Source organism: Corapipo altera, unplaced genomic scaffold, assembly GCF_003945725.1.
Source record: "Corapipo altera isolate COAL_440 unplaced genomic scaffold, ASM394572v1 80, whole genome shotgun sequence".
Taxonomy (NCBI): domain Eukaryota; kingdom Metazoa; phylum Chordata; class Aves; order Passeriformes; family Pipridae; genus Corapipo; species Corapipo altera.
The window spans coordinates 365,326-392,329 of NW_020885025.1; the positions used below are offsets into that span (position 1 = coordinate 365,326).

Below are 27,004 nucleotides of genomic sequence, written 5' to 3' on the forward strand. Positions count from 1 at the left end.
TGGGATGGGCTTTAAGGTCCCTTCCAACCCAAACCATTCTGGGATTCTGAATGAAGCACTTACTTATTGTTTCTGCCTCTTTCTCCCCACACAAGTCTTGGAATGTCTTGGTTTTAGCAGAAAATACATTAGTGGGTTGGTTTTATTTAAAGGTCCCAAGTGCCCATTTGGTTTCACTCTTTATTTGGCAACAATCTGAAGAAATAATTCACGAAACAACATAAAGAGGCTTGTAATTTCTTTTATTGCACATTTTTCTAGCTGAACCAGGATCCACAGGAATTACTGCCACTCCTCCCTGACCTGTACCCTGAGCCCCAGCCCAGGCACAGACTGATATCAATACTGAGATCAATACCTAATGCTTATTACAAGAGCCTTAACGGGGTTATCCACTCTATCTGCAAATCCTGCTAATTGAGCAGTTATTAACTGTAGGTGTTAGAAACAAACACATCTGTAAATTAGAACTGATCCTGGGAGGACTCAAGGCCTCGTGTCTCAGATCCCTTTTCCTGTTTATGTTGCAGGTCCCACCGCTGAGTCCTGGCTGATGGAGCAACTGGAGGCCACAAAGGTCAGAACTAATTAAACTTCTGATTTAACTCCTGAACTCAGCAGCTGGCAAAGCCTCAGAGATGGAGCTGTGTCAGAGAGCAGCTCCCCGGGATGGGAGTGGGGTCCTGGACCTCTTTTTGCTGTCCCAGCATCTGCTGCTCCTACTTAAATTCCTCCTGGGGGTGGTGGGGACAGTACATCCACCTGAGCAGCTTGTGCAGGAACATTCCCATGATTGAAACATCTCTGAAGATCTTTCCTTCCAGCGCACAAGGATCAGAGCAGTGGGAGCAACCAACAACTTATGGGGATACTGGAGACAGTGTTCCCAGGCCTTGACAGCCAGTAATAAAACAAGGGGACCAAGGGGAGTGTTGCTGCTCCTCTGCCCCATGTCTGAGCCCACCCTGAGCTCACCTGACAGGTCTCGTGCAGGCAGCACCCACCGAGGGCTTTGGAGGGATGGAATAAGGCACTTAGACTTATTTCCAAGCAGCACCACAGCTGCCCTCTCCTGGCACAACCTGCCTGCTGCCAAGCTCCCTTCCTGCTTCCCAAATATTTTAAGGGATGGGAGGCTTTGCTCTTGCACAGGAATGGGGAGAAAACACGACTCAGGGCTCCCACCACACTGATCTGGAGTTTAAAACAAGCCTGGCTTCCCACACCACCTGGGAAGGCAGACCTCAACATCCAGGGATTCCTGTTGGAAGGGGTAAATGAGGCCTTGGGGACAAAGTGAGGGACATTGCTTTGTACCAGTGACAGGGACAGGGCCAACCTCTTAATGCTCATCTCGTGCTCTAATTCCCTCTCAGCCCAGTTGAGAGGGAATTGTGCTGGACTGCTGGGGATGGAAAAAATGGCAGGAAAAGAGAACTGGGGTCCAGGTCTGCCTCTGCAACCAACCCTTAATTAATTAACTAAGCATGCTCACATACAATCACTTAGGTTGGAAAAGACCTTTAAGATCATCAACCCAACACTGCCACATTCACCATGAAACCACATCCCACACAGCTAAGGAAACCATAAGGCCTTTCGAGTCCACAATCTAATAACAGATCATTTCTGTTCTTTAGGAAGAAAACCTAAGCTGGTCAGGTTAGAGCTCAGTAATTTAAGTGCTCTGTGAGGCTGCAGCTGTGGTTGGGGCTCAGCAGTGCCAGGGCAGGGCTGAGGGCCCCAGGGCATCACTGCATGTAGGAGTAACGCCAGTCCCGCAGGGGCACATGGGTCTCCTTGATGGCCTGGGGGGATGTCCAGCGCAGGATGTAGTGGGGACCCCCAGGTTTGTCATTGGTGCCTGTTTGGGGAGGGAACAAAGCACTGTTGACCACGAGGAAGGACGTGCCTGGAGGGACTGATGCCTTAAAATGTGTAGTCTATAAGATTTAAGGATAGCTCATTAGTACTTTTAGCTTGCTAAGTACTTCTGTACAAGATTCCTGAAATGCTGGTTAATGTTCTTTGTTAAGAATTTTAACAAACAAGGGATTTTAATGAGGTGAAGAGTTTTCTATCTGTACAAATGTACTGAGAAAGAGACACCTGACACAACCAGTCAAAGCTATTCAGAGGCTTGGAAACTGCTCCAGAAGGCAAGATACTGTGCCAAAGACCAAGAAAGAAGATGAGGAAGATGAAGATAAGGTATCTTTGGGACCTTCACCTCAAATTCGGGAGGTGTGTCAAGGGTGGTACTAAGGGGGGGGTGGTTTTGGAAGGGGGTGTAACAGTATCAGGTAACACTTCGAATTGTTAATTAGGGAACTAAATGAAAGCAAGAGGCTTTTGTAACTCTGCACCCACGTTTTGGAAGAAATCACATTCTTGTGCATCCGGGGTCGTAATGATCAAACCTGCCTTCTAAAACCCCCAGATGGAGTCTCAGGGGGTTTCTTTTAGAGCTGATTTTAGGCACTGGGACAGGCAGCTCAGCAGGGCCGTGCAGGGAATCTCCAGGCAGGGCTTTGGGTCTCACCTGAGATTCGGGAGCCTCCGAAGGGCTGCTGGGCCACCACGGCGCCCGTGGACTTGTCGTTGATGTAGAAGTTTCCAGCGGCATTGCGCAGGAGGCTCCGGGACTCCTCGATGATCCTCCTGGGGAGGGACATACACGGCTGCCACAGCGACAGCAAACGCCTCTGTGGGGCCTCTGCTCCCCTGGAGCCATTAAAATTGGGCAAAAGGCATCTTTGTGTTTCTTTGTGCACGTTTCCAGGGCTGTGTGTTGTTTAACACACACTGAAACAGCTCCTGGCTACTTGGAGCTCACTGAAATTATCCCCGTTCCTTAGTTTGTTTCTCCCTCTTAAGTTTTATGGCGATAAAATGAAGGTAATTAATTATCTCTCACTGCCCAGAGAAGCTGTGGCTGCCCCAGCCCTGGAAGTGTCCAAGACCATGTTGGATGGGTCTTGGAGCAACCTGGGCTAGTGGAAGGTGTCCCTGCCCATGGCAGGGGTGGGATGAGATGGGCTTTAAGGTCCCTTCCAACCCAAAGAATTCCATGATTTTATGATAACTCGTGGATGGTCTCTCTTTGAGGCTACACTGCTCTTAGCCCTCCTCTGGCTTGAGGAGAGCTGTGGGTGCACCCTCCCATATGCTCCAAATGTTCCTCTGGGATAGTTTCTTACTGAAAAAAATCATTTTGGGATGAAAAACCACTTTAAAGCTGCCCCCTTCCCTCCTCGACGGGAGGAGGGCTAAAAGCAGCACAAGCCTCGTGGGAAATGCTTGCTCTCCTCCTTTGGAGAGAGGGAAAATCCGTGGCTCGCCCCAGCAGGGAACAGGCAGAGGGATTTTGGGAATTTGGGACTCACTTCTCCTGGGCGAAGAGCGCCCCCGTGAGGCCGTAAGGCGTCGTGGTGTCGATGAGCTCCAGCACTTCCCGGTAGCGCTGCTCGGGGTACACGAACACCGTCAGGATCGGCCCGAAAATCTCCTGTGCAGCCCAACACAAACACCCTCAGTGGGTACAGCCCCCGAAAATCTCCTGTGCAGCTCAACACAAACACAGTGGGGACAGCTGCCCAAAACAAGCAGTGGGTGCTTCACCACTCCCTGAGCTAAACTGTGATAAAGAGGAATGTCCCTGAAGCAACTTCCCACAGAGTCCTGGGCAGCTCATCACACATCTCACAGGGATTTTGGGATGTCTGCCCCCTCCCCAAAGGTGCTCTCACCTCTTTCATGATGGGATCCTGGGGGTCTTTGCTCTCCACGATACACGGCTCCACAAAGTAGCCCACGCTGTCGTCGCAGCCGCCCCCGGCCAGGATGGTGAGGTTGGAGGAGTTCTTAGCATGCTCCAGCCACTTCTTGATCCGTGCAAAGGACTTGGGAAAAGAGAAGAACAAAAAAGGGGGTGGGTTTGGGGGTCTAAAAGGAGGTTTGGGTAAATCCTTTCAGGGATATGCTGCTCTTAGTGCTCTTCCAGCTCACGAGGAGTGGGAGATGGAAATACAGTCCCAAGTGCTCTGAACCTCACACCCAACAGAGTTTCTGAGCGAAATAACTCACTTTACAAGAGGGGCAGTGACTAAGACATGCAACACAGCTGATAATCAGCTCTAACTTATTACCGATGTTCCTATTTTGCTGTAATTAAAAAACCTTGTAACCTCACACTTCTGAGAGCCTGGTGGTGTTACTTTCTTGCACCAGGAGAAGTGAACTCACCTTGTCATCGATCACGGCAGAGAAAAACGTCCCAAAGTCCTGGGCAGGCTGTGGGAAGGCAGAAAGGAGGTGATGCAAATACACACCGTGCCAAAAAGTTAACTCCGAAACGAGAAGGAGCTGAAATTCCCCAAATAACACTTTCCTCTGCTCCAAACACACCTCTGCTCAAGCTCCCCTTTTCAATTAGTCTGCAGGACTCACCAGTTCCACAATCCTTCCTGCAGACTCTGGCTACAAGTTAATTTCTAATCACTAAAAAAAAAGCTGAAGGGGGGCATGGAGGGGCTGTGGTGGGGAGAAGCAGCGGATAAAAAGCCGGTTCAATAGGAATTAGTAGCCAGTTACCGCAGTCTCTAATCCCATCAACCACCCGCTGAGCCGCAAAGCCCTTCAGCTTCCCGGCAGCTCCGCTCACATCTCCCACTTTGATCTTCCCGTGCTCCTCCAGCAGCTTCTCTTTGATCTGGGGCCACAGCGAGTCGGGGGCGTAGAGGCGGGAGCAGGCCGAGCACTTCTGGCCACCGTACTCGAAGGCCGAGCGCAGGGTCCCATTCACCACACTGCCCACGTCGGCCGAGCTGTGCACCACGTGGAAGTTCTTCCCACCGCACTCTGGGCACCGAGAAGGGAGCAAAAGGGGCAAGGGAGGAGTCGTCAGGGGTGTGACAGCTCCAAGAAGCACCGGGACTCTTGTGCTCACCCTGCCTGGCCCACGGTTCCTCAGGGAACAGGGAGTGCCACGATCCCTGGAGCACAGCCCAGAGCTCATGGAACTAGAACAGGCTTAGAAAACTCTTGGAAAAAGCACCAACCCAAGTTTCCAAACTTTGCATGGAGGCTGTGCAGCCCCAGAGCACCATCCCCCCCCACCCAAGTGCCAGCTCCACACCATTAAAGCCCATCCTTTATTGGTGCCATAACTCCTCTAAATATCCGGAAATTTACTGTGTCCTCTGCTCCCAAGGAGAGGAATCCTGACCTTCACTTTAGTTTCTCCCCAAGTAGAGGAGAAACTAGACCCCCCCATCCCTGCATGGCCTCCTCTAAAACGGTGGAAGAACTGGCAGTTACCTCCAGCCAGGCGTGGGAAATTGTGGTAGCGATCCAGGTTTTGGGACACCTGCTTCCAGAGCCGCTTGAAAGTCCTGGAAGAGGAAGGAGGAGCTGGTTAGTGCACTTTTGCCTTTGCACACAGGGAAGGCACTCAGAAAAGCCCCTGATGGAGGGCCACCCGCAAAAGAAGGGATGCCCTGCAAGAGGAAGAGGAGATGTTGGGAATGAAACTGCAAATATCAAAGCAAAGGCTCTACACAACAACTCCATAGTTTTAAAAATAGACTGTTGCAGTGTCACAGGGAAAAGCATCTGGCAGAAGTTTCTTTTCCTCCCCTTTCCCCCCTTCCTTTTGGTCCTTACTGTGACAAACCTCTTGGCTGGAAAATAATAAAAATGCAAATGACCTCCCATCAGGAGGCACAGCCACTAATACTAATTTATGAGCTTCCCACCTTTCCAGCCCCATGCTCATCTGAGCATGTCCTTGCTGGGGGAGCAGGATCTCTGGATTTAACAGCCCATGGAGACTGCCAGGGCCCTCAGCATCACCAGCTCACCATCACTGACACCCCACGGCACTCGGCCAGAGCCCAGGGCTGCAAATCCACCCCGAGCAGCACCGTTTGTTGAGCCAAGTCACAGCACCAAGTCTGGCTATTCCTGTGCCTTGAGTGACAAGAAAACCCAGTTTAGACACTTTTTTCATCTGCTTGAAACAGTATTTTAATTCTAGCATGTAATAATGGAGAGTTATCTGGGTCTGCCCTTCTCAAACCTGCTCTGTGAGTTCAAAGGAGTGCCAAAGGAGCACCCAGCCCCTCTCCCCCTGCCATCCCCCTCCCCAACCTACGGCACACTCCCAGTGAAGTTGAGCCCACAGAAGTGCTCGGAGCTGGTGACAGTGTCCCCAAACTCAGGCCCGTCCGCCGGCACAAACTGCACCACGTTGGGGGGTAGCCCGGCCTCCAGGAGGATCTTGTACACAGCATAGTTGGAGAGCAGGGCAGTGTCACTGGGCTTCCACAGCACCACGTTTCCCTGGGGACAGGATAACAACAGCCATGAGAAATGCTTCAATTCCATGGAACACGCCTGTCCCGCAGTGGATGAGACAGAGCGAGGGCACCTTTGGGTCACTCACAACCACCTCTACCACATCACTGGTTTTGGAAAGGACTGTGACCACCCTGGTCAGCTGAAGGCACAAAACTCCCCTTCATACCACCGGGTTGCTGTGCCAGTCTTCCACACCCTCCCTGCCCAGGGATGAGTTTTGCCTTCCCTAAGAGGAGCTGGAAACACAGACCTGGTTTATGTCTCAAGAAAAGGAACAACGCTGCCAAGAAATGTGCTATGATGTCATCAGTGCTGCTACCAGGTTTGGGCCCGACCCAGCAGATGCTTGTGCCAGGCAGAGCACTGAAACCAGACCTCAGGCCAGGATTGAATGTGCACAAGGAAACAGCACACCGGGCTGGAAAACACTGGTGGGGACACCCCACCCCTTTGGCTCGGCACCAGCATCCTCCCTGCAGCTCCAGGCACGGGCACGGGGGGCCCAGGGACTGCCCTGTGTCCCTGTCACTGCTGGGCCCCCCTGCATGGGGTCACAGCCCCGGGGGGGCAGGAGGGGGATTTTTAGACTTTGTCTTGACCAGGATCCTGCCAGGGACTGGTCGTGCAGGCACAGCTCCTTCCTGGGCCCTCTAATCCTTCCACTCCAAACAGTGAGAAAACTAAATCACACCCAGTAAAACTCTCCAGGCAACTGGGAAATCTACCTCAGGCCATGACTGGAGACAATCCCAGCAGCCTGGATTCTAGAATGGAGCAGTGACTGCTCCAATCCCGAGGAAATCCTGTTCCCGACGCTGCAATGGCAGTAACTGCATTGATCTCTCCAGCTATTGAAGCAAGAGCAACATTTAATCCCCTGGGAAGAGCACTGTGGTGGCTGAAACACTGGGGCTCTAATTAACATCTCCCTATTAAGTACCATTTTCTCCTAAATTTAATTCCAGGTACCACCTGCCACTGAGCTTTTCAAGTCACCTGCTGGTGCCCTCCTCCCTTCTGCTCCTGCCCCAGGGAGAGCAGGGGGATTCCATCACCTGCTGCATCCCCATGGGAATTCATTGTCACACTCGAGGAGAGAGTGCTGGAGGCACTGCAGGATGCAGACCGTCATTCAGACCTGCCAGCACAGGCTCACCCCATCCCAGCACAGCTCATCCGCTCTGGGATGAGCTTATCACCAAATTTCCCAATGCCAAGGACCTCCACGGAATCCTGGGATGGGAGAAATGACCTCCCTCCTCCAGAAAACTTCCCAGCTCTGTGTTAGCTTCACCCTCTTCCTTGTTCTCCCCATTCCTCCCCTACAAAAGCAACAGGTTCAAATGCTTCACCTCAAATATGGGTTTAAATGTGACATTTGCAAATTAAAAGCTTGGTGTTCTCCAGTCTCTTCCACCTCCAGCTGTTGCTGGAGGGCCTGTCTTTGGGGCCAGGAGGAAATCTGAGCCTAATTAATAAAGAGCTTAGGATAATTTGTGGTTTGGGGTTTTTTTCAGTGCAATAATAAGTTACTGAATCCCAGCCCAAATTCACCAGTCTCTCCCCAAAATCCACCCTGCAAATTCAGGTATTCCTGAGCTCCAGGTGGTGGGACACATATAGAGATTATTTTTACCAATACTTCGACTTTTTGGACCATCTTTCATGTCCATGGGGATCTCCTGTCTCCCAGTTCAGTGCAAAATGCCAGGGCCACGACCTGCCCTCTCCTACCTTCACCCCATCACACCCGAAAAGCAGCATCCAAGAGGAATCTGGGCAGATACGAACTGGTTACACTCTCCTGTCCTGACAGCACCCCAAAGACCCATTCACAGGACAAGCATCAGGCAAGAAAACAAACCCTCTCTTCGTATTTCTTCCCTTCTCTGGATCCAAAATCCAGGCTGGGAGTGAAAACACACTTTGCTTAAAAATTAAAACCCCGGGAGAGCATGTTTGGGCAGTTCTTGCAAACGCCATCACACCTGTCCAATGAAAATGTGGCCACTGGGATGACTTATCATAATTAAAGATGTCTGAGTCTAACTGCTGATAGAATTCAAAGGGAATTCAGAGCAGGACCCCACGTGTGTCCTACTGACACAGGGAGGCTTAAATTCATTCCTTGTAGATCCCAGAGCAGCCAAACCACAGCCTGAGAGACCAGATCCCTCTCCCAGCCTTTCTCCAGACCGTCCTCTCCCTCCCTGGCTCTCTCCAGACTCCCCCCACACTCACCATCAGTGCTGGAGCTCCTGCCAGGTTGCCCCCAATGGCCGTGAAGTTGAAGGGAGACACGGCAGCCACGAAACCCTGCGGGGGAGGAAAGGAACCAGAGGGAGCCACCACACCCTAGTTTGGGACAAAAAGGGGAAGTGCAGCAGGTGGGAGCCCTCCCTCACCTCCAGCCCCCGGTACACCATGCTGTTGGTGCTCACGTCCACGCTCAGGGGCTGGCTCTGCTCCAGCTCCAGCGCGTACTTGGCGTTGAAGCGGAAGAAGTCGATGAGCTCCGCAGCGGCATCGATCTCCGCCTGGATCACGGTCTTGCCCTGCCAGGAGAGGCCTCAGACGATGAAGGCATGGAGGGGGGAGGGGGATGCAGCAGCAGTGCAGCACAGCACGGCCAGGTGAGCTCTGTGGGATGCCTCTCACACAGGAGTCATGCTCAGCTCCCAGAGACGTGGCCCCTGCAATCCCTCACAAGCTGATCCTGTTCCCAGAGTGCCTGGCTCCCAGCTTCATCTTCTTCCTTTCTCAGCAGAGCAAGGATCACTCTGTATTCCCTCACACCTTCAGCCATTCCCATGGCCAAAAAATACCTGTGCAGCTCTGCCTGCCCTACTTCCCTGATTCCGAGCTCCCCAGATTCCCTCCTGTTCGCCCCAGCTGTCCACCAGGTCCCTCCTGTATCCCCCATACCTGCCCAATCATGGTTTTGGCCAGCACTTCTGCTCGCCTGGGGCCGCTCAGCATGTCAGCTGCCTTCAGGAAGATCTGGGCTCGGTCCCGGACAGGTTTCAGGTCCCATTCCTTCCTCACTGCCAAGGCAGCATTAATGGCTTTGTTAATGAGCTCCTGCAGAAAAAAGGGGAAAGGTAACGAGGAGGAACCCACCACCAGGGCAGAGGAGAAAGCGAGGGGTCACTCACCCCCAGGCACAAACCCCAGCAACCACTGCCCCATCATAACCCCAAATCTGGAGCTCCTGGTATGGACTTGTTCCAGATCCCTGGGACTTGGAAAACCCAACAGCTGCCTCTGGAGCCTCCCAGCTCACAAATGAACAGTGATTTGTATCTCACACAGGCAAAATACTGCTGCTTCCCCCTAGAGAAGGGAGGACAGCAAGATGTGCTCACCTTGCTGGCGTAGCAGAACTTGGCCACCTTGTGCGCATGGTTAAAGGGCTGAAAAGAGAAGAAAAGCCTCTATAGGTACCAGTCCAACAGCTCCTCCTTCCAGAGCACCCCCTGCTCTGCTCTCCCCCAGACTCACCGAGAGCTGGTACCGCACGGTCGGTGTCCAAACCTCCTCTCCCCCGATCACACACGGGATCTCCTCGGTCTTGTCCTTCAGGTCAGCGAGGGCCTGAGCAAAGGGAGGAGAGCACAGTGGTGGGAGCAGCATCCAGCTGCCCTCCCTCTCCACCCATCCTCCCCACCACCCCATGAGCAAAGAGAACCTGGGAACAGGCTTCCTTTGGTCCCCTGGGTGTGGGGTGTCCATGGGCTGGAGACAGGAGTCACAACTGTCTCCAAAGGGAATGAGCAGGAACCAGGCAGGATGGGGCTTCCCCACCCCAGGAAGAGCCTGGAGCAGCACAGCCCAGGCCCTTCCAGCCCCCCAAAATCCAGCAGTGGTACCTTTTGGAGCGCTGCTCGTTCGGGGCTCCCAGGTTTAAACTCGAGGATCGGCTCGTTGGTCACCTGGATGGCTGAGTGGTGCTGACATCTCCGCCTGCAGGAGGAGCAGGAATCCCTCCAGATCCCTGCTTCCCAACAGCCCACTAACCCCTTCATCCCAGTCTCCCCGGCCACACCAGTCCCGTGGTATCCCGCCTGTGCCCCATTGCACCCGTGGGATGATGATGCCAGAGCCGGGAACTGAGCCTGGACATCGCCCCCGACCACACATCCCTTCTCCTCACTATGGAAAAACTGCTGGAAAAGGCATTTCTAAGGCCCGAGGTGCAAGGTGAGCTCCGAATCGATCTGGCTTGCTCCAACATCCCGACGCTCCGCCAGCTCCCGGCAAAGTCCAGGGGGCAAAAGCCGGCCTGGCACCTCTGACCCCGCCCCAAGCAGAGCTGGACCTTGGCAGCTTCCCAACCCCACCGGGCGTTAAATTGCCCAGCTCAGCGGTAATGTCCACAAAAAGAGGGAAAAGGGGAAAAAGGGGGAGAGTGTGCAGGGGAAAGAGGAGGAAAACAAGGGGAGAAAAGGGGGCAAACCAGGGAAAACGGGGGAAACAAGGGGAAAAAGAGAAAACGAGGAAAAGGGGAAACCAAAGGGGAAAAAGGGAAAAACAAGGGGAAAAGGGGAAAAACAAGGGGAAAAGGGGAGAAACAAGGAGGGAAAGGGAGGAAAACGGGAGGGAAAGAGGGAAAACGAGGGAAAAGCGGGTGAAAACGGGGAAAAACAAAAAAGAAGAGGTAAACTGAGGAAAACAGGTGAAAAAGGGGAAAAGGGGGGAAACAAGGCGGGGCGAACGGGAAAATAGGGGGAAACAGATGGAAAACAAGGGGAAACGATGGTTGGAAGCGCCTGCGGTTGGCAGTGGGATGATTCCCGGCCAGAGCGGGGGATGGCAGGGCCGGCAGAGCAGCCCGAGCGGACCCCAAGTCCGCACCCCGCGGGGCTCCCACCCCGCCAGCGCGGTGACGCCGCCAGAAGGGGCTCGAGAGGGCTGCGGGGGCCGGGGCTTTTGCCGGGCAGGGGATCGGAAGGTGGGAGCGGGAGGTGAAAGGCAGGACCGGGACCCCGCACTCACCCGCGGCCCCGCAGCGCCCGCAGCCCCCGCCACATCCCGGCCCCGCCGCGCTGCCCGCCGGCCGCCACCAACCATCGCGGGGGAGGCGGGGCGGGGACAAAACCATTCGTTACACAATAAATTCAAAAAGGGGTGGGTAAAGGGGTTCTGGCAGAGCGGCCCCACACCCGCCCTGGCCGTGCGCGGGGCTGCCGGTGGTGCCCCCCCGCGCGGGGCGGGAATGGGGTGTCCCCCCGCGTGTTCCCCCCCCGCGCGGCGGTGGTTGCGCCCGGCCCGGGGGGCGGTGGCGCGGCAGCACGCGGGAGGGGGCGGGGCGCGGGAGGGAGCCAAAAACGATTAAAAAAAGAGGAATAACGAAAAAAACAACAACGAAAAGCACCTCGAGGCGAAGGAGAGGCTGTGCCCGGGCACGGGGCTCGGCGGGTCCCGGCTCCGGGAGTGGGGAGAGAGAGAAAAGCAACTTAAAGCCCCTTTGGGAAAGAAAATTACCTAAAAGGGGGGTGATTTTAACTCAAGGGGAATTTTAACCCAAAATGGGGGCCTGCGTTGGGCACGGGACCTGAAGGAGGTTGAGCTGTGCAGGGGGTATTTTTATTTCCAATGAGAGGTATGTTTTAAGCTGAAAGAACCTAATTTTGAAGGGAGTTTGGGCTATTTTAAGACCCCAAATCACGTGGGCTGGGGGGTTTTAGGGAGCAAGGATGATCCCTTTCTCCTCAGACCCAAATACTTTCACTTTCAGGATGTTTTCCACCCCAAGAATTAACACACAGAGCCATTAACCGGGAGTTTGGTGTTTATTTTATAGTTTTTTGTGTTTTCCTCATCACCAGAAAACAACTGAGACCCGTTTCATTGACAAGTTCCCACCCTGCCTTCGCACAGAGAAGCCTGTGGGGGTCTGGCACTGAGATGAACCAGGACGGAGGGATGGAGACGGGATGGGGACCTGGAGCAGAGCGTGGAGAGCTGGCCAGCAGACCTGGGAGGGCTCGTGGGGTTGGTTTTGGCACTAAAATAGGAAAAACGGAGCAAATCTGCTGAACTCAGAGGAGGGCGAACGGTCCTGGCTCTCCCTGTGGGTGTTTTCGGGCTCCTGATGACAAGGATTCGGTTTTTGAAGCATTAATGGTCCAAAATCCATCGGCAGCAGGTTTGTCTTGTACCATTTGGTCTCCCCAGCACAGCCTTCCAGCCACATCCCGACTCCAGAGTGTGGGAGCTGGTTCATCCTTTGGCCTTCCCCTGCCACAGCTCAAACAGCATCACCAGTCCAGTCTTTTTTCTTTAAAATAAGCTAATATACAGAATATAAAGCACAGTATTTACAAGTGGACGGTATCCAGGGGCATTTCCACACGGATCAGTAGTCTGTTGTCATGGGTATAAAAGAAATTCTTACGTGACCTAAGAGGAACCGACAAGAAGTGACACAGCACGAGGGAAGAGTCATCAATACCCTCCACTCCAGCACGATAAATAATAAATAATCATTTTTGGCAGAACGTAGCTACGTACACTTTACTCACAGTAAGGTGTTTTAAGGACTGAATTGTGTGTCTTTTGGTGAAACCACAAAAAGTGTGTTTAGTGACCAGGATTTAATCATCCTCAACCCTTTCTGATAAAACAGAAATTTAGGATTCTGGGGGTCAACAGCCTGAGCAGCCCCACTGGGTTTGTGGCAATGCAGTCCTGGGTGCTCTGCCACAGGAATGACACAGGTTTGAAGCCACCCCAGGAGGTTTTTTAAGCATTATGTACCCCAAAAATGGAGGTGGCCAGACCCAAAAGCACCACTTTCAAAAGTGCTTCACTGTTGGAGTGCCTCAAATCAGGAGGGAATTGTGATTTCTACTATCAAATACCCATTTCTTAAACACAGTTTGTTGCTTCTTCAAAAGAGAAGCTCTGAAAAGCTCCTGCAAATGCAGAAGGGTCTGAAGACACTGAACTACACACAAAAACAGACAAAAAGAAAGAATCAAGTGTTTCTTCACTACTCTGCCAAAGGCTTGTTCAAGCCCTCAGTGTTCCCCCTCCAGGGGAGAGGGGCTGGGACTTCATTCCCATGAGGAATGTGGCAGGCAGTGCTTCCAGCTCACCTCTAATCCCAACGTTATTAACACCAGGACAACACTTGTTGCCTCACTGGGCAACTTTGTTTCTCACTTAAAACTCCAACTGACACAAGTTACATTACACTAACAGCTTAAAATCAAGCATTTGGGCAACAACACTAAAGGCAAAGCATTTAAAAACCTGTGTGTTCCCCTGCAACCAATCCTGGACCAGTGCAAAAGAATAAAAATACAGAAATCCTAAAGCAAAAGAGTGGAAAATCCTCATCGGGGTGTTCCTACACCATGGAAGCACTAAGATGTCTTAATTTGGGATAAATCACTACTTAAACATTCAGCTCTAAAATGAAGCACTCTCAAACATGAAACAGAGCCTTCCCAGTGCTGCAGTTCTTCCAATGCAAACATCCTTCCCAGTTTTCCCAGAGCCAAGGGAAACACCAGGACGTGTCTCTGTGAGCACCCACTGACTGCCGTGGCTTTTCCCCAGCCAAACCTGGATCCAGCAGCCAACTCGTGTTTTTGCTGGCAGGAATGATTATGGAAATAAAAATTAATATAATCTCATTTTAGAAGCAGCTTTAGATCCATATTCAGGCACGATTCAGATCTGTTATTTTGTTTCATTGAGTTAATCCCAATTTATATAGGAAGTTAAATATAATTTGTTTTCCAGCCTGGTAGAACACAAACCCAGGCTGGGGCTGACTTTTGTCCTGGGATTTAGGGGCGCAAATGGAGGCCCTGACCCTTTCCAGCAGCATCCTCACAATCAGGGGAAGGGAATAAAATCACAGGGAAAAGCAATAATTCTGCAGTGGCAGAAAGGCTGTTAAACTGCTGTTTTCCCCCTAAGGAAGCGACAGGTGAGTGCTCCACAGTTCCCATTGTTTCCACGCTTGGGGAATTTGGGAGTCCCATCAGAGCAGAAGATACTTCACAAGGGAATAATTGCATTTGCTAACAGAATTCTGTTTGCGCTTTAAAAACTTCTAATAAAAATAGAATATATACTGTGTTTTTATAAATAGATTACACATTTAGCTTAGATGAGTTTCATTACATTCCCTCCCAACACATATCTTTTTTTAAATAATTTTGTTTTTTTCATTGTGTGAACTAATATGAGCATCACTAAGTCTTTGAAAAAAATGTTTGTACCACATTAAAACATTTGTACCACATTATTCTTTGGACATTTTTGAACAACATGCATCCACAAACTGCCATGTGTTTACTGAAAACATTTTTGTACAAACCCATTTTAGGAATTTGATCTATTATTACACTGCTAATGAGCAAAAAAATTTGCTTCCTTGAAATCCCCTTTTAAAAAATGAGAAACAAGGAGGAGGATTTTCTGATTGTAAGTCTAAAAAAGTGTCAATATGACACCGTATTAAGAATAGAAAACAAAAATAAAGTATTTACAGCTTTACAAAGGAAAAAGAAAGAGGTCATCAAAATCATTTCCAGCATTTTTACAACTAATTGGTTTTTTTCTGGTAAGCTTTTGATCTGGTTTTTAGAGTGTTGATACACACAGAGCAGGACCAGCTGGACACTAAACCAATGATCTCCCAGGAAAACTATCAAGGATCAACCCCTGTAACTCCCAAGTGGTTGATCCAGCCTAAATGAAAATAAACCCCCAATCCCAAGGATGAAAACACCTTTTCTTCTTTAAAAATGGATTACATATGGATTTAAGAAACAGACACCACCAACCATGGGAATCTACTGTCCTACACATCACCATCATACACATGATTCCTAAACCCTCTACTACAGCCCCACACCCCCTACACCGACCCTACTACAGGTGCTCCTCGGCACTGTGCCTGTGGGTAACTGGAGTTTACACCTGAATTCCTGCTTCCTCACTGTTCAACTGAGGATATTCCCATTTTCCCCACCCTCAACACACCAGCTCCTAGTTTTGGGAACACCCAGCCTTCTCCCTGTGAGGACTCTGAGTTTTAAAGAAAAATAACAACCCCACCCCAAACCAGCAGCAAATCCCGATGGCCCTTATGAGTGCTGGATTTTCCAGTACCAAGGAGCATTCCCTAATTTCCCTAATTGAGGGGAGCCAAAGGCAGCCTTCAGGGTTCACTGTGCAAGGACAGCTGAGCAAAGCCTCCCCCACAGTCACTAAAGCATCACAGACATCCAGCTTTGGCAGAGCTTCCTCGGCCTCAGGACAAACTCCTCGGGAGCAGCTGAAGTTCAAACAGGCTTGAAAACCTTAAAATTACTGATTTACAACGTGCAGTCCCAGCCCCCTCAAAAAATACGCCCCCTGCAGCCTCCCACCCACCCCCCAGCTTTCGGCCCTATGAACGTGACATTTACCACTTTGGCCACCTAAGGAATAACAGGAATGAGCACTTTGGAAAAAAGGTTTCTCTTCCAGAGAAAAGTTATCTACATTTACAGGCTTTGGAAAGCCCCTTACCCACACCACAGGACCCAAGGAGTTGCTAACTACTCTGTGAGTAACTGCACGGAGTATTTCCATCAGTAAGGACACCACAAGAATATCCTTGGATCTACTTTCACGGACAGAAGCCGTCAGCTGAGGATGGTGCCCTCCACATTGTGGATCCAGATGGATCATCCCAGTCCTCCTCCCCACTCTGAAAAACACAGGGAGCCCATTTAGATCCACATGACCTAAAAGCACCACCTAAAAGCAGGAGATGGACCTGAGGGCGACGAACTCCAGGCAGCAACACAGGAAACTCAAAGGAGAAAACATTCCTGTATCCACAGTTCCAGTGCAACAGGAACCCGCTGAGGTGCTGCCCCTCTCCATGGCCACACAAGACAGAGCAATTGCTGCCCAGGAATGAGCCATTTTCCAAGACACTTGTGCTCTTAATGGAATTAAACAACATTGATCTATACTGGTTGTTTGCTTACTATGCAACTCCACTGATCCCAGATCAATACACCAGAGAGGCTTGGAAACAATACTCAGGAAGCTACAAAGATTGGCCAGTTTACCTTTCCACAACACTGAGAGGGTGCTTAAATCAAGATTTTCCCTGTCCAGTCCTAGCACTGCTCCTACACAGCAGTTTCTAAGCTTCCTGGCAGGAAAAGCAAATACATTTGGTGTTTACTCCAAGTCTTACAACTGCTAGTTAAGTCCAGAGTTAGCTTTAGGCAGTATGAACTACTCTTTCAGTCTTGGTCTAAAAACAAACAAAAAATTATTGGCTGAGGTTTATACCCTGTTTTTTACCTGGCTGAGCTGCTACAGTTCCCATTATAACCATGAACAGATTAATGATGCCAGAGTTTCCTCCACCACTACCACCAAGGGATCCGACTTTCGATGCTGCTTCTCCTGGGTAAAAATAGAGAGACAAAGCCAAGGTCTTCCCACTTTCTCACAGAGGAAGCACATGGCTGTTCCTCCCTAATTCCAGGGCAGCAGCAGCCTAGGATTCAGTTTACTATGCCCTAAAAAGGATTACAGTGTTTCCCAATGTTCAGCTTCCCTGAAGAACAGTGGTCTGCAACTCTCCTAGTCTCATGTCTCCACCCTCCATGTATGTCAGTTTATCCTGGTGCTCCAACTCTAAACATCATGAAAGCAGCATAAAATGGAGTTATCTCCCTGTCAGCAACGGAAGATTTGCAAACACCAAAAAAAGCCCTGAAAAAAGACACAAACCAACACGGAACAGAAGGGCTGATTCCCTTCCTGATCCAACCACTGGAAACAAAGGCATTGTAATATGACATTCCACCTCAAAAGAAGCTCTACAGACAACTAAGTGTGCAAATGTGGGTTTAGCTTTCCTTTTCCCAAGAGATAACTGTAGCCCAGCAGGGACCAAACATTCCATATAAATAAGGCGAGCATTTTTTGTTTTTGCATAGTAGTTTATCAGTGATAGTCCCCCCCACTAACCCTTCCTTTGTCTATCTGCTTTGCCACCGAGCTGAGACCTGTTTCTCCAGGTCCTGGAGTCCAGCAGAAAGCCTGGACACGTCTCAAAGGCTCCTTCACCCCCAAAGATGGAATGAAGAAACTCCTTTTAATCTTGTAGAGCTGCTTACTGCTAAGAGCTGTCCCTAAACCTGCTGTTATTTTTAAATGTTAGTTCAATTTGGAGGCAATTCTTTTTTTGTGCCAGACATTGGTGATTGCACCAGAATTGTCTTGGGTTTGCTGCTCTTTTTGCCAGTGTTCCTTTTGCCCATCAGTACAGCAGCTCAATAAAACCAGCAGCTTGTTGAAGTACCCAGAGCCTTTGCAGCACCATTCTCTGCTGCTTCCAGCTTTGTATTTTTTAAACAATGTATTTTATAAAAACACCTGCTAATAATATTCCACTGGAGCTCAAAGTGGCTCAGCTTGGGGCAAAGGCACAATTAAAACCCCATGTTCTCTTACAGGACTCTGCATTTATGGTTTGTAGAACAATAGAAATTTACAGCACCAATCCTTGGGTGGGGTGGGGATGCGTGTAGGAATGAGTCCTTAGAGACTTGCAAGGGCTTGCAAGTCTTTCATCTTTCCTCGATCAATGTGTTGGGTTTGAATCTTTTCTTCCATCTTCGCCTTCACCAAAATGCTCCAACTTTGTATCAGCTGACCATGGGCTCCACATCCGTTTCTCTGTCCAAATCATCCTGAATTTCATCTGTGTTTCCTGAGTCACTGCTGGCTACAGAGCTGGGAGATGGAGAATTCCTGCAGAAAAATGCACAGAAAGGTTCAGACAAAAAAATTAAATACCCATGACAGAAGGAAAAAAGAGAATGTTTAAAGAAAACAGTCACTTTCACTTCCCAAAACTATTTAAAAAAGCACTTTTTAACATTAAATATTTGGTTTACAGTAAATACTAACAGTAAAATTAAGTTGCCACCCCACTTATCTCCTATACAAACAAACATAAAGGCTGCCATAGGGTTACTGATGGAGAAATGGAAAGTAAGTCTCTTAACAGAGACTCTCATCATCCCTAATATGTGCAGTCTTAAAAACTGAAAGTTTATCATCTTATTCTACTGGGCATGAGCAAGAGATAAGAAAAATCCCTCATAGTCTAAGGTTCTTAACACATGAGAAGATTAAAACTTCATGTAAGTCCACAGTCAAGATTTAATTTGGGCTTTTAAGAGTTCTAAATCTAAGATGTTAAGACTGAAAGTTAGAGATCCCTGTTCTTACCAATAGGTGCCAAATCCTTAAAGGTGGCACAATGTGTAGGACCCTACATACTGTTACAGGCTCCCTTTAAAGCTGATACTTGACCCTGAACAAAACAAGATTATCCAAAGGACAAAGAGACAAAATGATACTGTTGCCTTTAAACTTGGCAGGAACCCAGAGGGAAATAAATTCCTGGAGCCCCCCAGGCAGAGGGGTAATGCCTTGTTACCTGTCAGCTGAGCCTTTGATGAGCCTCCGACAGGTTTCCATTTGGACATCCAGGCCCCTTTTCATGCTGCACATTTCCATATATTCATGAAGGTGGCGATTCATGTCACTCTTGGCTGTGGCTAATTCCAGCTGCAAAAGGAAGGAAAAATTATCAGCCTAAAGTTGAGTGGCAGCTCTTCCCAGTTTCAGTCCATTTTCCATACTGGCGGAGATGCTACAGCTCCCAGAGCCAGGCCAAAACAAACCCATAATATACATTTAATCTCACTGTTCCTTATTGCCAATGTATTCCTCAGCTCATGAAGTGCAATTGGTTTTTAAACAGCCCTACAGTTTTTTTCTGTTGCTTGGCATCTTGTTTGTCAACATGCAGTAATTAATGAAAACATATTGTAGGCAGGGCAAGGATTTTGAGAAGCTACAGCTTGCAACCTGTGAAACATTTTCCAGGTTGAGGGTGGATATACAAGACAAAGAGGGGAAAAAGAATAACAGTGTGTTTTATTCCCTTTGTTCTGAAGGTTCTGTCTCTACCAGCCTCAGATTTATGCTCAGTGCTAAAGTATGGAGCAATAATGGTATAAAGAAAATCCCCAGGGGATGTCAGAGGGAAATACCTTTGCATTCTTAGATATATAGACATTCTTCTTTCCCTCTGGGATACACCAGAGCAGAACACCGGGCATGTTTGCATCCATTAGGAACAATTTTTATTCTCATGATCCCCTTCCTTACCTCTATCTGCCCTATTGTTTCTTGGTATTCCTTGTCTCTTGTTTTAAAGAAAGACTCTGTTTCATGGATCAGGTTTCCCAGGTTTTCTTCCTGCAGGGGGCAAAGGAGGACACAAAGAATCAGCAAGGAACAACAAAAAATTCAGGACTGAAGATTTTATTTAACCTCACCTAGAAATGCAGATTTTTTTAAAGACATTTTCACACAGAGAAGGAATATTCTGCTTCTTCAAACTGGAATACTGGGAAACACATTTTTGTGCCACGACCATGGCTTTGGACACACAAAGATAAAGTCTGATCAAGGCTCCAGCAATTAAACCCATATACCTAGTGCATTCCAAAGCACCAAACCCAAGGATTTTCCTCAGCTTTTCACGGTCTGATCACACTTGGACAGACTGTAGCTGCTCTCCAGCCATGAAACTAAATTTTTCCTTGCATTGACCACATTGCTACTTACAGCTTTGCACTGGAATTCTCATTTTCCAATGACATATTATTACTCTCCAGCACCTCACAGGTATGCTCAGCACGCACTGCTTCCCATTGAAATTCCTCCCTGCACTGCTGGACGAAGCCAGTTCACTTCTGGGGAAATACTACACCCAGGACCAAATGCTGTCCCAAAGGAAACCTCCTGCTCCTGGATCATCACTGCTCTGCACTGACAGTACAGTCTGTACTACAAAACACAGACCTGGTTTGTGCTGTCACAAAGAGAACAATTAATGTCATTTTTCTCTGTATTCCACAAAAAAATTATCACCAATTTAATGCAACTGCACTGATGGGTGTTAATTATGTTTCCATCCTCTGGCCACATTTGTGACAGATTTATTGGGATCGTTTCTGGTACCAACACCAGGCTATCCAGCCTGGAGTTACAAGAATCATTGCACTGATCCTTTTATATTCAGAAGAGCTTTAAGGAGGAAGGTCATAAAAGAAGGTGGTGAGGGCAGCATGTAAGAACTTGAAAGGAATAAAGCCCATGGAAGGAAGATTCAGGCATGTAAAGCACATGTTAAAGAGCAGGCACAGCCGGAGCAGTCTTTATTCTGAATTTCCATCTACAAGCCAAATCTACCCTTTCCTTGTATAATTTTCATTTAGAAGGATTTAAGCTTCTTAAAATCTTTAGAGTTTCCGCACATAAGGCTGGGCTCGGCCCAATCCCTGTGATAGCTCAGACAGCACAGGGCTCTATGCAAATCAGCCTGTCACTAATTCCAGCACAGGCTCCACATTATCACTGCCCCTCTCCCCGCTTTCTGCAGCCCCAGCACTTCCCCTAATCTCTGCAGTCTCCGAGTGTACAGCTGGTCACAAACGGGAGATGTAACATTAACACACCCCGGCAGGCACCACCAGACAATATTCCTGAGACTGCTGCCTCAGCACCTCCACACTCCAGTGCTGATGGAAGGCTGCAGGATTATTTCTCACCTCCCACCGCTGTGCTACTCAGTAATGAAATACCAGTTTCCCATTCCAGCCTTCCCTGGCCATTTCCATCCCTCTTTAGGCTTGTTTAAAAAGGAGGCAGCACATACCGCCATTAGCTGGCTTTCTGTGGGATCTTAAGGATTAAAAGCAAGCTGTACATTATTCAGCAGATTCCTATTGACTGGGAAGAGGGAAGCATGAGACTCACAGGCTCAGAAGACCCGTGGGGCTTTATGCAGTCCTGCAACCACAGCTCCTTTGTTTGGGGTGGGAAATACATCCTTTAACATCTTCCTCAGACCACACTCAGGTTGTTTTACTCCCCACAAGGCCACTGTGCAATCCCATCCCCTGTTACACATTATTTTAAAAATTAAAGTGTGAATGATAATGTACAAAGTGAGATGCTGTGTAGAAGATCATTGAATCCCAGACTGGTTTGTGTTGGATGGGACCTTAAAGCCCATCCCATCCCACCCCCTGCCATGGGCAGGGACACCTCCCACTGGCCCAGGTTGCTCCAAGCCCCGTCCAAGCTGGCCTTGGACACTTCCAGGGATGGGGCAGCCACAGTTTCTCTGGGCACCCTGTGCCAGGGCCTGCCCACCCTCACAGGGAGGAATTCCTTCCCAATATCCCATCTAAACCTCCTCTCTGTCAGTACTGAGCTTTAGAGAACGGACTGCTCAGGGTGACAGATTCCCTGATCTCCTGCAACAGCCACACACTGGGATCTTTTGGCACTCACTTCGACAATACCTTCACATACTCAGTTTGAAGGGGCCAAAGAAATGAAGTTTGGCAAATAAACTGATTGCACAGACTGAAAAATCAACCATGGAGAGAAAGCACCAAGGATTTTAAAACAAAGCAAGTTCATGTGGTAAACAGGTCACCAGTGAAATATCCACAGGCTCAAACGGCTGAAGCAGCAGCTGAGGGATAGTTTCTGCAGAGAATATTTGGAGAAAATAACAGGAACTCACCTCTCCTTGGAGGTCGATTGAAGGATTGCAGTTGGTGAAGTCCTCCCAGAGCAGCAGTGTTTCCTCATTCTCCTCCCATGTTAAACTATCACAGTCATCATCAAAATCAAACGTCTCCCGTCTGTGAGAACAGACCCAGCATTAATGAAAGCACTCCAGCCCCACTCCCTCAGTCCTTTAATTAATTGTCTAGAAAAATGGGCTATGAGAGCTGAATGAAGGGGACAATGCAGCAGCTGAAAATCCTCACAGCTTTTACAAACAGGCTTTGCCACTGTCCAGGTCCCTCTTTCCTGGGCTCTTTGCCACCCAAAGCAGAATAAAAGATCCTTTTTGGCGCTGCTGCTCCGAGCACACAGCCCTGGCTCTGACCTCCAGATGGAGCTACACAGTAGTTTCCCCTGTTTGCAAAACCACAAAAATGCTTGAAACTATTCTTTTTATCCATGGGAAAACGAGCCCAAACACAGCACGAGGAATTTTACAAGGACCAGGCACCAGAAGACTGTGATTTCACAAGGGAGTTCAGCCAACGTTTTCCCTGCAGCACTTAAAAAGGTGTTTTTCCAAAGCAAAACATCACTTTCAAAGGCAAAACATCATTTTCAAAAGTAAACCATCATTTTCAAAGGTAACAACTATGAAAAAAATGAACCTTAAAGTGATGTGCAGGTGAGCATAAACACTCCTTGTTCATTTGAACAATGAAAATACAACTACAGCCACTTCAGACTGAGAGCAAACAGTGGCAAGAGTGACCTTTCACACTGCTGTTTGCTCAAAACCCTTTAGTTGTGCAATAAAGGAAAGTTTCAGAGGGGCTGGAACAGCAGCAAAGCACAACACCAGTAGCTGCTTCTCATCCTGGCTCAGGAGCCCCAACGAGAAGCTGAAACTGCTCCTGACCCAGCCTGCTGGCCTCAGACTGATGCATTTTTAGTACTTTAGCTCACTTCCTTCCACACAGATAACATCTCAGGCAGGCAGGAGAGCCCATACCGTCCTTAGGAGGCTGCAGAGCTTGGCAAGAGACAGGCAAGCGTTTGTCTACAGTCAGCATGACAGGAAAAAAATCATTTAAAAAACCCCAGCAAACTTGGACATTCATGATTGTGCCTTTTGCACTCAACTTCCTCAAATGAGTTTCTTTTTGCCAGATCTGTCCTGGTCAGAGAGCACAGAGGCTCCCAGGCTGACTTCAGACACACACACTGCTCAAAACCCACTGCAGTTTGACTCTTTTACTACCAGACACTTACAGATTAAGTTCATTACACAGGAAATGCAAGTTGCATTGTTTCTGTTACTGATATAAACTCCTCATTTATTTCTAAACTATTATTTTCCACTTCACAAAGACCCCAAGCCCAGACTCCTCAGCAACGTACATCCCCAATACCCAGCCCAAGTTAAATATATCCACAAGATTCTTGTAGTACTCTGTGCCATACAGGACCAGGAGATAAGAATTTCATGAGCAGCACTGGTATCACATGACAGAGTTAGCAACAAAATTAAAAACTAAATGCATGACCAACCCAGGTACATTTTAGCTTCTTGCTTTTCTAAAAAGTCCACTCACTACCTACTGTCACACTGAATTTAGCAGTGGAGAAGTTAAAAATCTGTTTTTATTGCACTGACTATTACTGAGGGACTAAAGACATGTAAAATGAGTCCTAACAAGGGAAATTATCTACAACTTTTGCAAAAAATGTGCTCTCCTACACAGTGAATTGTGGCAGAAAAGAGGAGACACTCCCTCTGAAAACAGAACTCTTGGTAATGTCTGTCAACAGAAGAGGAGCTGATGCTTCTTGGACCACTCCTTGTGCACTCCTACACATGAAATACATTGTGTGGGAAAGCACTGGGAGTTCTCTGCACTCACTGCAAAAGTTGGCAGAAGAGACCCACATTCAAATGCTGGGGAAATCAGACCTATGGTGCCTCCTGGGGCTTTTCTCTGCCAAAAGAAAACAGCAGAGACCCCCAGAAGTCTCACCAGGCTGTGGCCACCTCCATCCTACCCAGAATGGGAGAGGAGAACACAAGGCACATCAACAACCACCTTCCTGAACTGCTCTGTGCAGCACCAACATACAGAGAATCCCTTCTTGGCTGCTAAAAGCTTCCAAATACTGCAGTTTGGGGCCAAGCTTTAAACAAAAGAAACTCCAACTCTTCTAGTTTAGAGCAACAGACTTTGTAGCACAGCTGACACCATCCACATTCCTGAAATCTATGAAGTGTTGTCCACTGCTAGAACTGATCTTCCAGACAGATCCACCACTCCTACTTGCCTACAGCTCAACTGAAAATTATCCAAAACACTGGAGAAGTTTGTATCCATTTCAAATTGAGCTTTCAGTTCAAACTGAATTGCCAAATAACAGCAAGTTTCTTTCCAAACCTTTAGAAATCCAATATTCAACCAAACACACAGAATAAACTTCTGGGTTTTTCTCTTCTTTTGTTTCATGTTTCTTCTTTTGCTGCTGTTTTAGCAACATGTAGTAGCAAAACTAGTTGCCTGTATTTTTTATATTCTCTGCAGTTCCCCCTATTTAAGGGAGGGACGAAAATCAGGTAATTTTATTTGAACTTCCAGAAAAGCTCCAGGCCTGTGCCATGGTGCCAGCTCAGGTGTTCTGGGGCCAAGCCTGCATTTGAGAAGGGGTTTTGCCCAGGATACTCACAGCTGGTTAAACATCCTCTTCATTTCATCTGTGATGTTGAGGGAGCAGCTGACCTCGTCGTCAGAGAACCGCCCGTTGTCCCCATCCTGCTCTGACAGGTCGTCGTCTGACGGGAGCTTGCGCTCCTTCTTCTTGGAAGCCACCTGAGTTGGAGAGAGGAGCAGTGACTACAAGGTTCAGCTGAGGAGGGTGTGGGAAATACAGGCGTGGAAGTAAAGGAGAGGCGTTAGGATTGAGTGGATACAACTGTCCACCAGTTCCCAGGCAGGTCAGGGATCAGGAATTGCGTCTGCCACGAGAGGTGAACACAGAGCACAGGGAAGCAGTTCAGAACAGAGCAAAGCAAGCTGCAGGCTGCCAAGGCTCTACAGATGTTCATCTGCTCATCTGGGATCTACCAGAGGACATGCAGAGGTTGGAATGATACAGGAATGAGCAAAAGCTGGCAGCAGTGCCCAGGCAGAGAGCAGTGACAGAACTCTCCCTCTCCTGCCACCACCACAGGCTGTTGCCTCCAGTGTTGAACCACCAGGAAGGGACAGACAGGAAACCTTTCTAGAGAGCCTTTAGTTCAGGGTCATCCCCACCCCATCAGCAGAAGCAGGCTGAGAATCTTCAGGCTGACAGAAGAAGGGTTGGATCAGTCAGGAAAACGCCTGGACAGCCCCAGAGAAATGAGGTTCAGAGAACTCAAGGGACACCCCTGCAAGGGGCACAGAGGATCTGAGGCTGTGAACACAGAGGACATTCACAGTTCGTGCCACAGAGTCACAAACACACACTCCACTGCCAACCTACTGCAGTTTTTCCTCTAATGGGCATTTAAACCATCCCTTATTGGCCTTGTTCTCCAGGGTATTGTCCTCCTGATCATTTTAATGCCTGCATGGCTGACCAAAAGTGTGTCCTGCAGGTACCTTGAAGCAGAAAGACTCAGCAACTCCACTCAGAGACAAGAAGGAACCACAATGCAGTGGCTCAACATGCCATAAAAAAACTTGTCTTCTATAAGATTTGAGTCTTTTGGAGTACATAAGGAAAAAACCATCAAACGTTCAGGCAGCTTCATTAGTAGAGACCACAAGGACCTTTTACAGTGGGTTTGGACAGCATTTGGCACATTGTGGCATCGCTATACAGAGAAAAGCATCAGATTTATTGAAAGACTGAACAAGACACTTTGAGATGGAAGTAGAAGGAAGGTGGATTAATCACAACTGAAGTTGCAGTTGGGATGGAAAACCAACTGCACTGGGAGTTTGCTCCAGGCAGAGCTGTCACAGCTTTTGGAGCAAATCAAATTACTTTCCTTCCAGCACCAAGGAGCCCCAGTAGCTCAAGGAAAGCAAGTGGAGCTTCTGTCTCACAGAGCAGCCAGAGAAATGTTATTTCTGGCCACGGAGCTCGAGCCAGAAATAAGAACATTCAGATGACAGTTCTACAAGCTTCAAATCTCTCACTTGTGAAGGGAACAAATGTGAGGGAGTAATTTATACAAGCCTAGACCCTGTAAGGCTGCTTTTTTTTCTTGCCCTGCATTCATTGCAGACTAACATCAGACTTATGTCTTAAAGGTCATCCTGAGACTTCTTTATACTCTCTCCATTTTGTGCTCTTAGTGCTACAGCAGGAGAGCTACACTGCCAGACCCAGAGAGGAAAATATGTCTGTAGAGAAAAATTTCAAGAAAGGCAAATGACCTGGACCACACTCCTCAACACTGGCTCCCTCTTGCCCTACCCTGTGGAAAATTCATGGCCTAATCACCTGGAATATCTTGGAAACGTCTTCCGAGTTGCGCTGCTGTGCGACATCGCACAGCTTGGCCGTGATATCGATTCGGCGGCAGATGTCCATGTCCACCTTCATGGCCTTTTCTTGGATCTTTGTGTCCAGGTCTGTCATGGGCTGCAGGAAGGACAGCAGTGATTATCCTCTATTATTATACAGTTCAGGAAAGAAGAGATACCCCTCAGTATCTCTCTAACCCCAGGGCAACCTCATGGACTGACAGCTGACAACCAACATTCATGCCTGATTCCAATTCCTCACAGGGATTTGCCACAATAAAAACCTATACCCACCCAAAAAAACCTGCTAATGAGGCAACAGGGAACTTTTATGGGTCAATAACAGGTTGTAACAATGAAACAGGTTGCCCAGAGAAGCTGTGGCTGCCCCTGGATCCCTGGAAGTGTCCAAGGCCACGTTGGACGGGGCTTGGAGCAACCCGGGCTTGGTGGAAGGTGTCCCTGCCCATGGCAGGGGGTAGACATGATGGTCTTGCAGGTCC

General features: G+C 48.7%; 2 protein-coding genes across 5 annotated transcripts in view; both read right to left on the reverse strand.

Moving 5' to 3' along the window:
- Positions 1–225: 225 nt before the first annotated feature.
- On the reverse strand, positions 226–11,396 carry ALDH4A1 (aldehyde dehydrogenase 4 family member A1). 2 transcript variants are annotated; one of them, XM_027668013.1, is made up of 15 exons: positions 11,356–11,396; positions 10,230–10,323; positions 9,862–9,954; positions 9,726–9,773; positions 9,286–9,441; positions 8,766–8,915; positions 8,602–8,676; positions 6,155–6,342; positions 5,320–5,393; positions 4,664–4,860; positions 4,246–4,293; positions 3,750–3,902; positions 3,387–3,508; positions 2,543–2,661; positions 226–1,864 (listed from the first exon to the last, which is right to left on the reverse strand). In XM_027668013.1, the coding sequence occupies exons 1-15, from the start codon at positions 11,388–11,390 to the stop codon at positions 1,752–1,754; spliced, it is 1,665 nt and encodes a 554-aa protein (XP_027523814.1). In that variant the 5' UTR covers positions 11,391–11,396; the 3' UTR covers positions 226–1,751. The 2 variants fall into 2 exon arrangements, with proteins under 2 accessions (XP_027523814.1, XP_027523813.1); XM_027668012.1 differs by lacking the exon at positions 11,356–11,396 and adding an exon at positions 10,425–10,450.
- Positions 11,397–12,133: 737 nt separating this feature from the next.
- Positions 12,134–27,004, reverse strand: part of IFFO2 (intermediate filament family orphan 2) — a 43,408-nt gene continuing 28,537 nt past the window's right edge. For 2 of the 3 annotated variants that reach the window (XM_027668015.1, XM_027668014.1), the window contains 6 exons: positions 26,479–26,619; positions 24,712–24,854; positions 22,013–22,133; positions 19,579–19,668; positions 18,842–18,972; positions 12,134–18,147 (listed from right to left, as the gene is read on the reverse strand). In XM_027668015.1, the coding sequence (XP_027523816.1) occupies positions 18,042–18,147; positions 18,842–18,972; positions 19,579–19,668; positions 22,013–22,133; positions 24,712–24,854; positions 26,479–26,619 (732 nt within the window). In that variant the 3' untranslated portion in view covers positions 12,134–18,041. The remainder of the gene's footprint in view (positions 18,148–18,841; positions 18,973–19,578; positions 19,669–22,012; positions 22,134–24,711; positions 24,855–26,478; positions 26,620–27,004) is intronic. The other variant, XM_027668017.1, reaches the window with a different exon arrangement.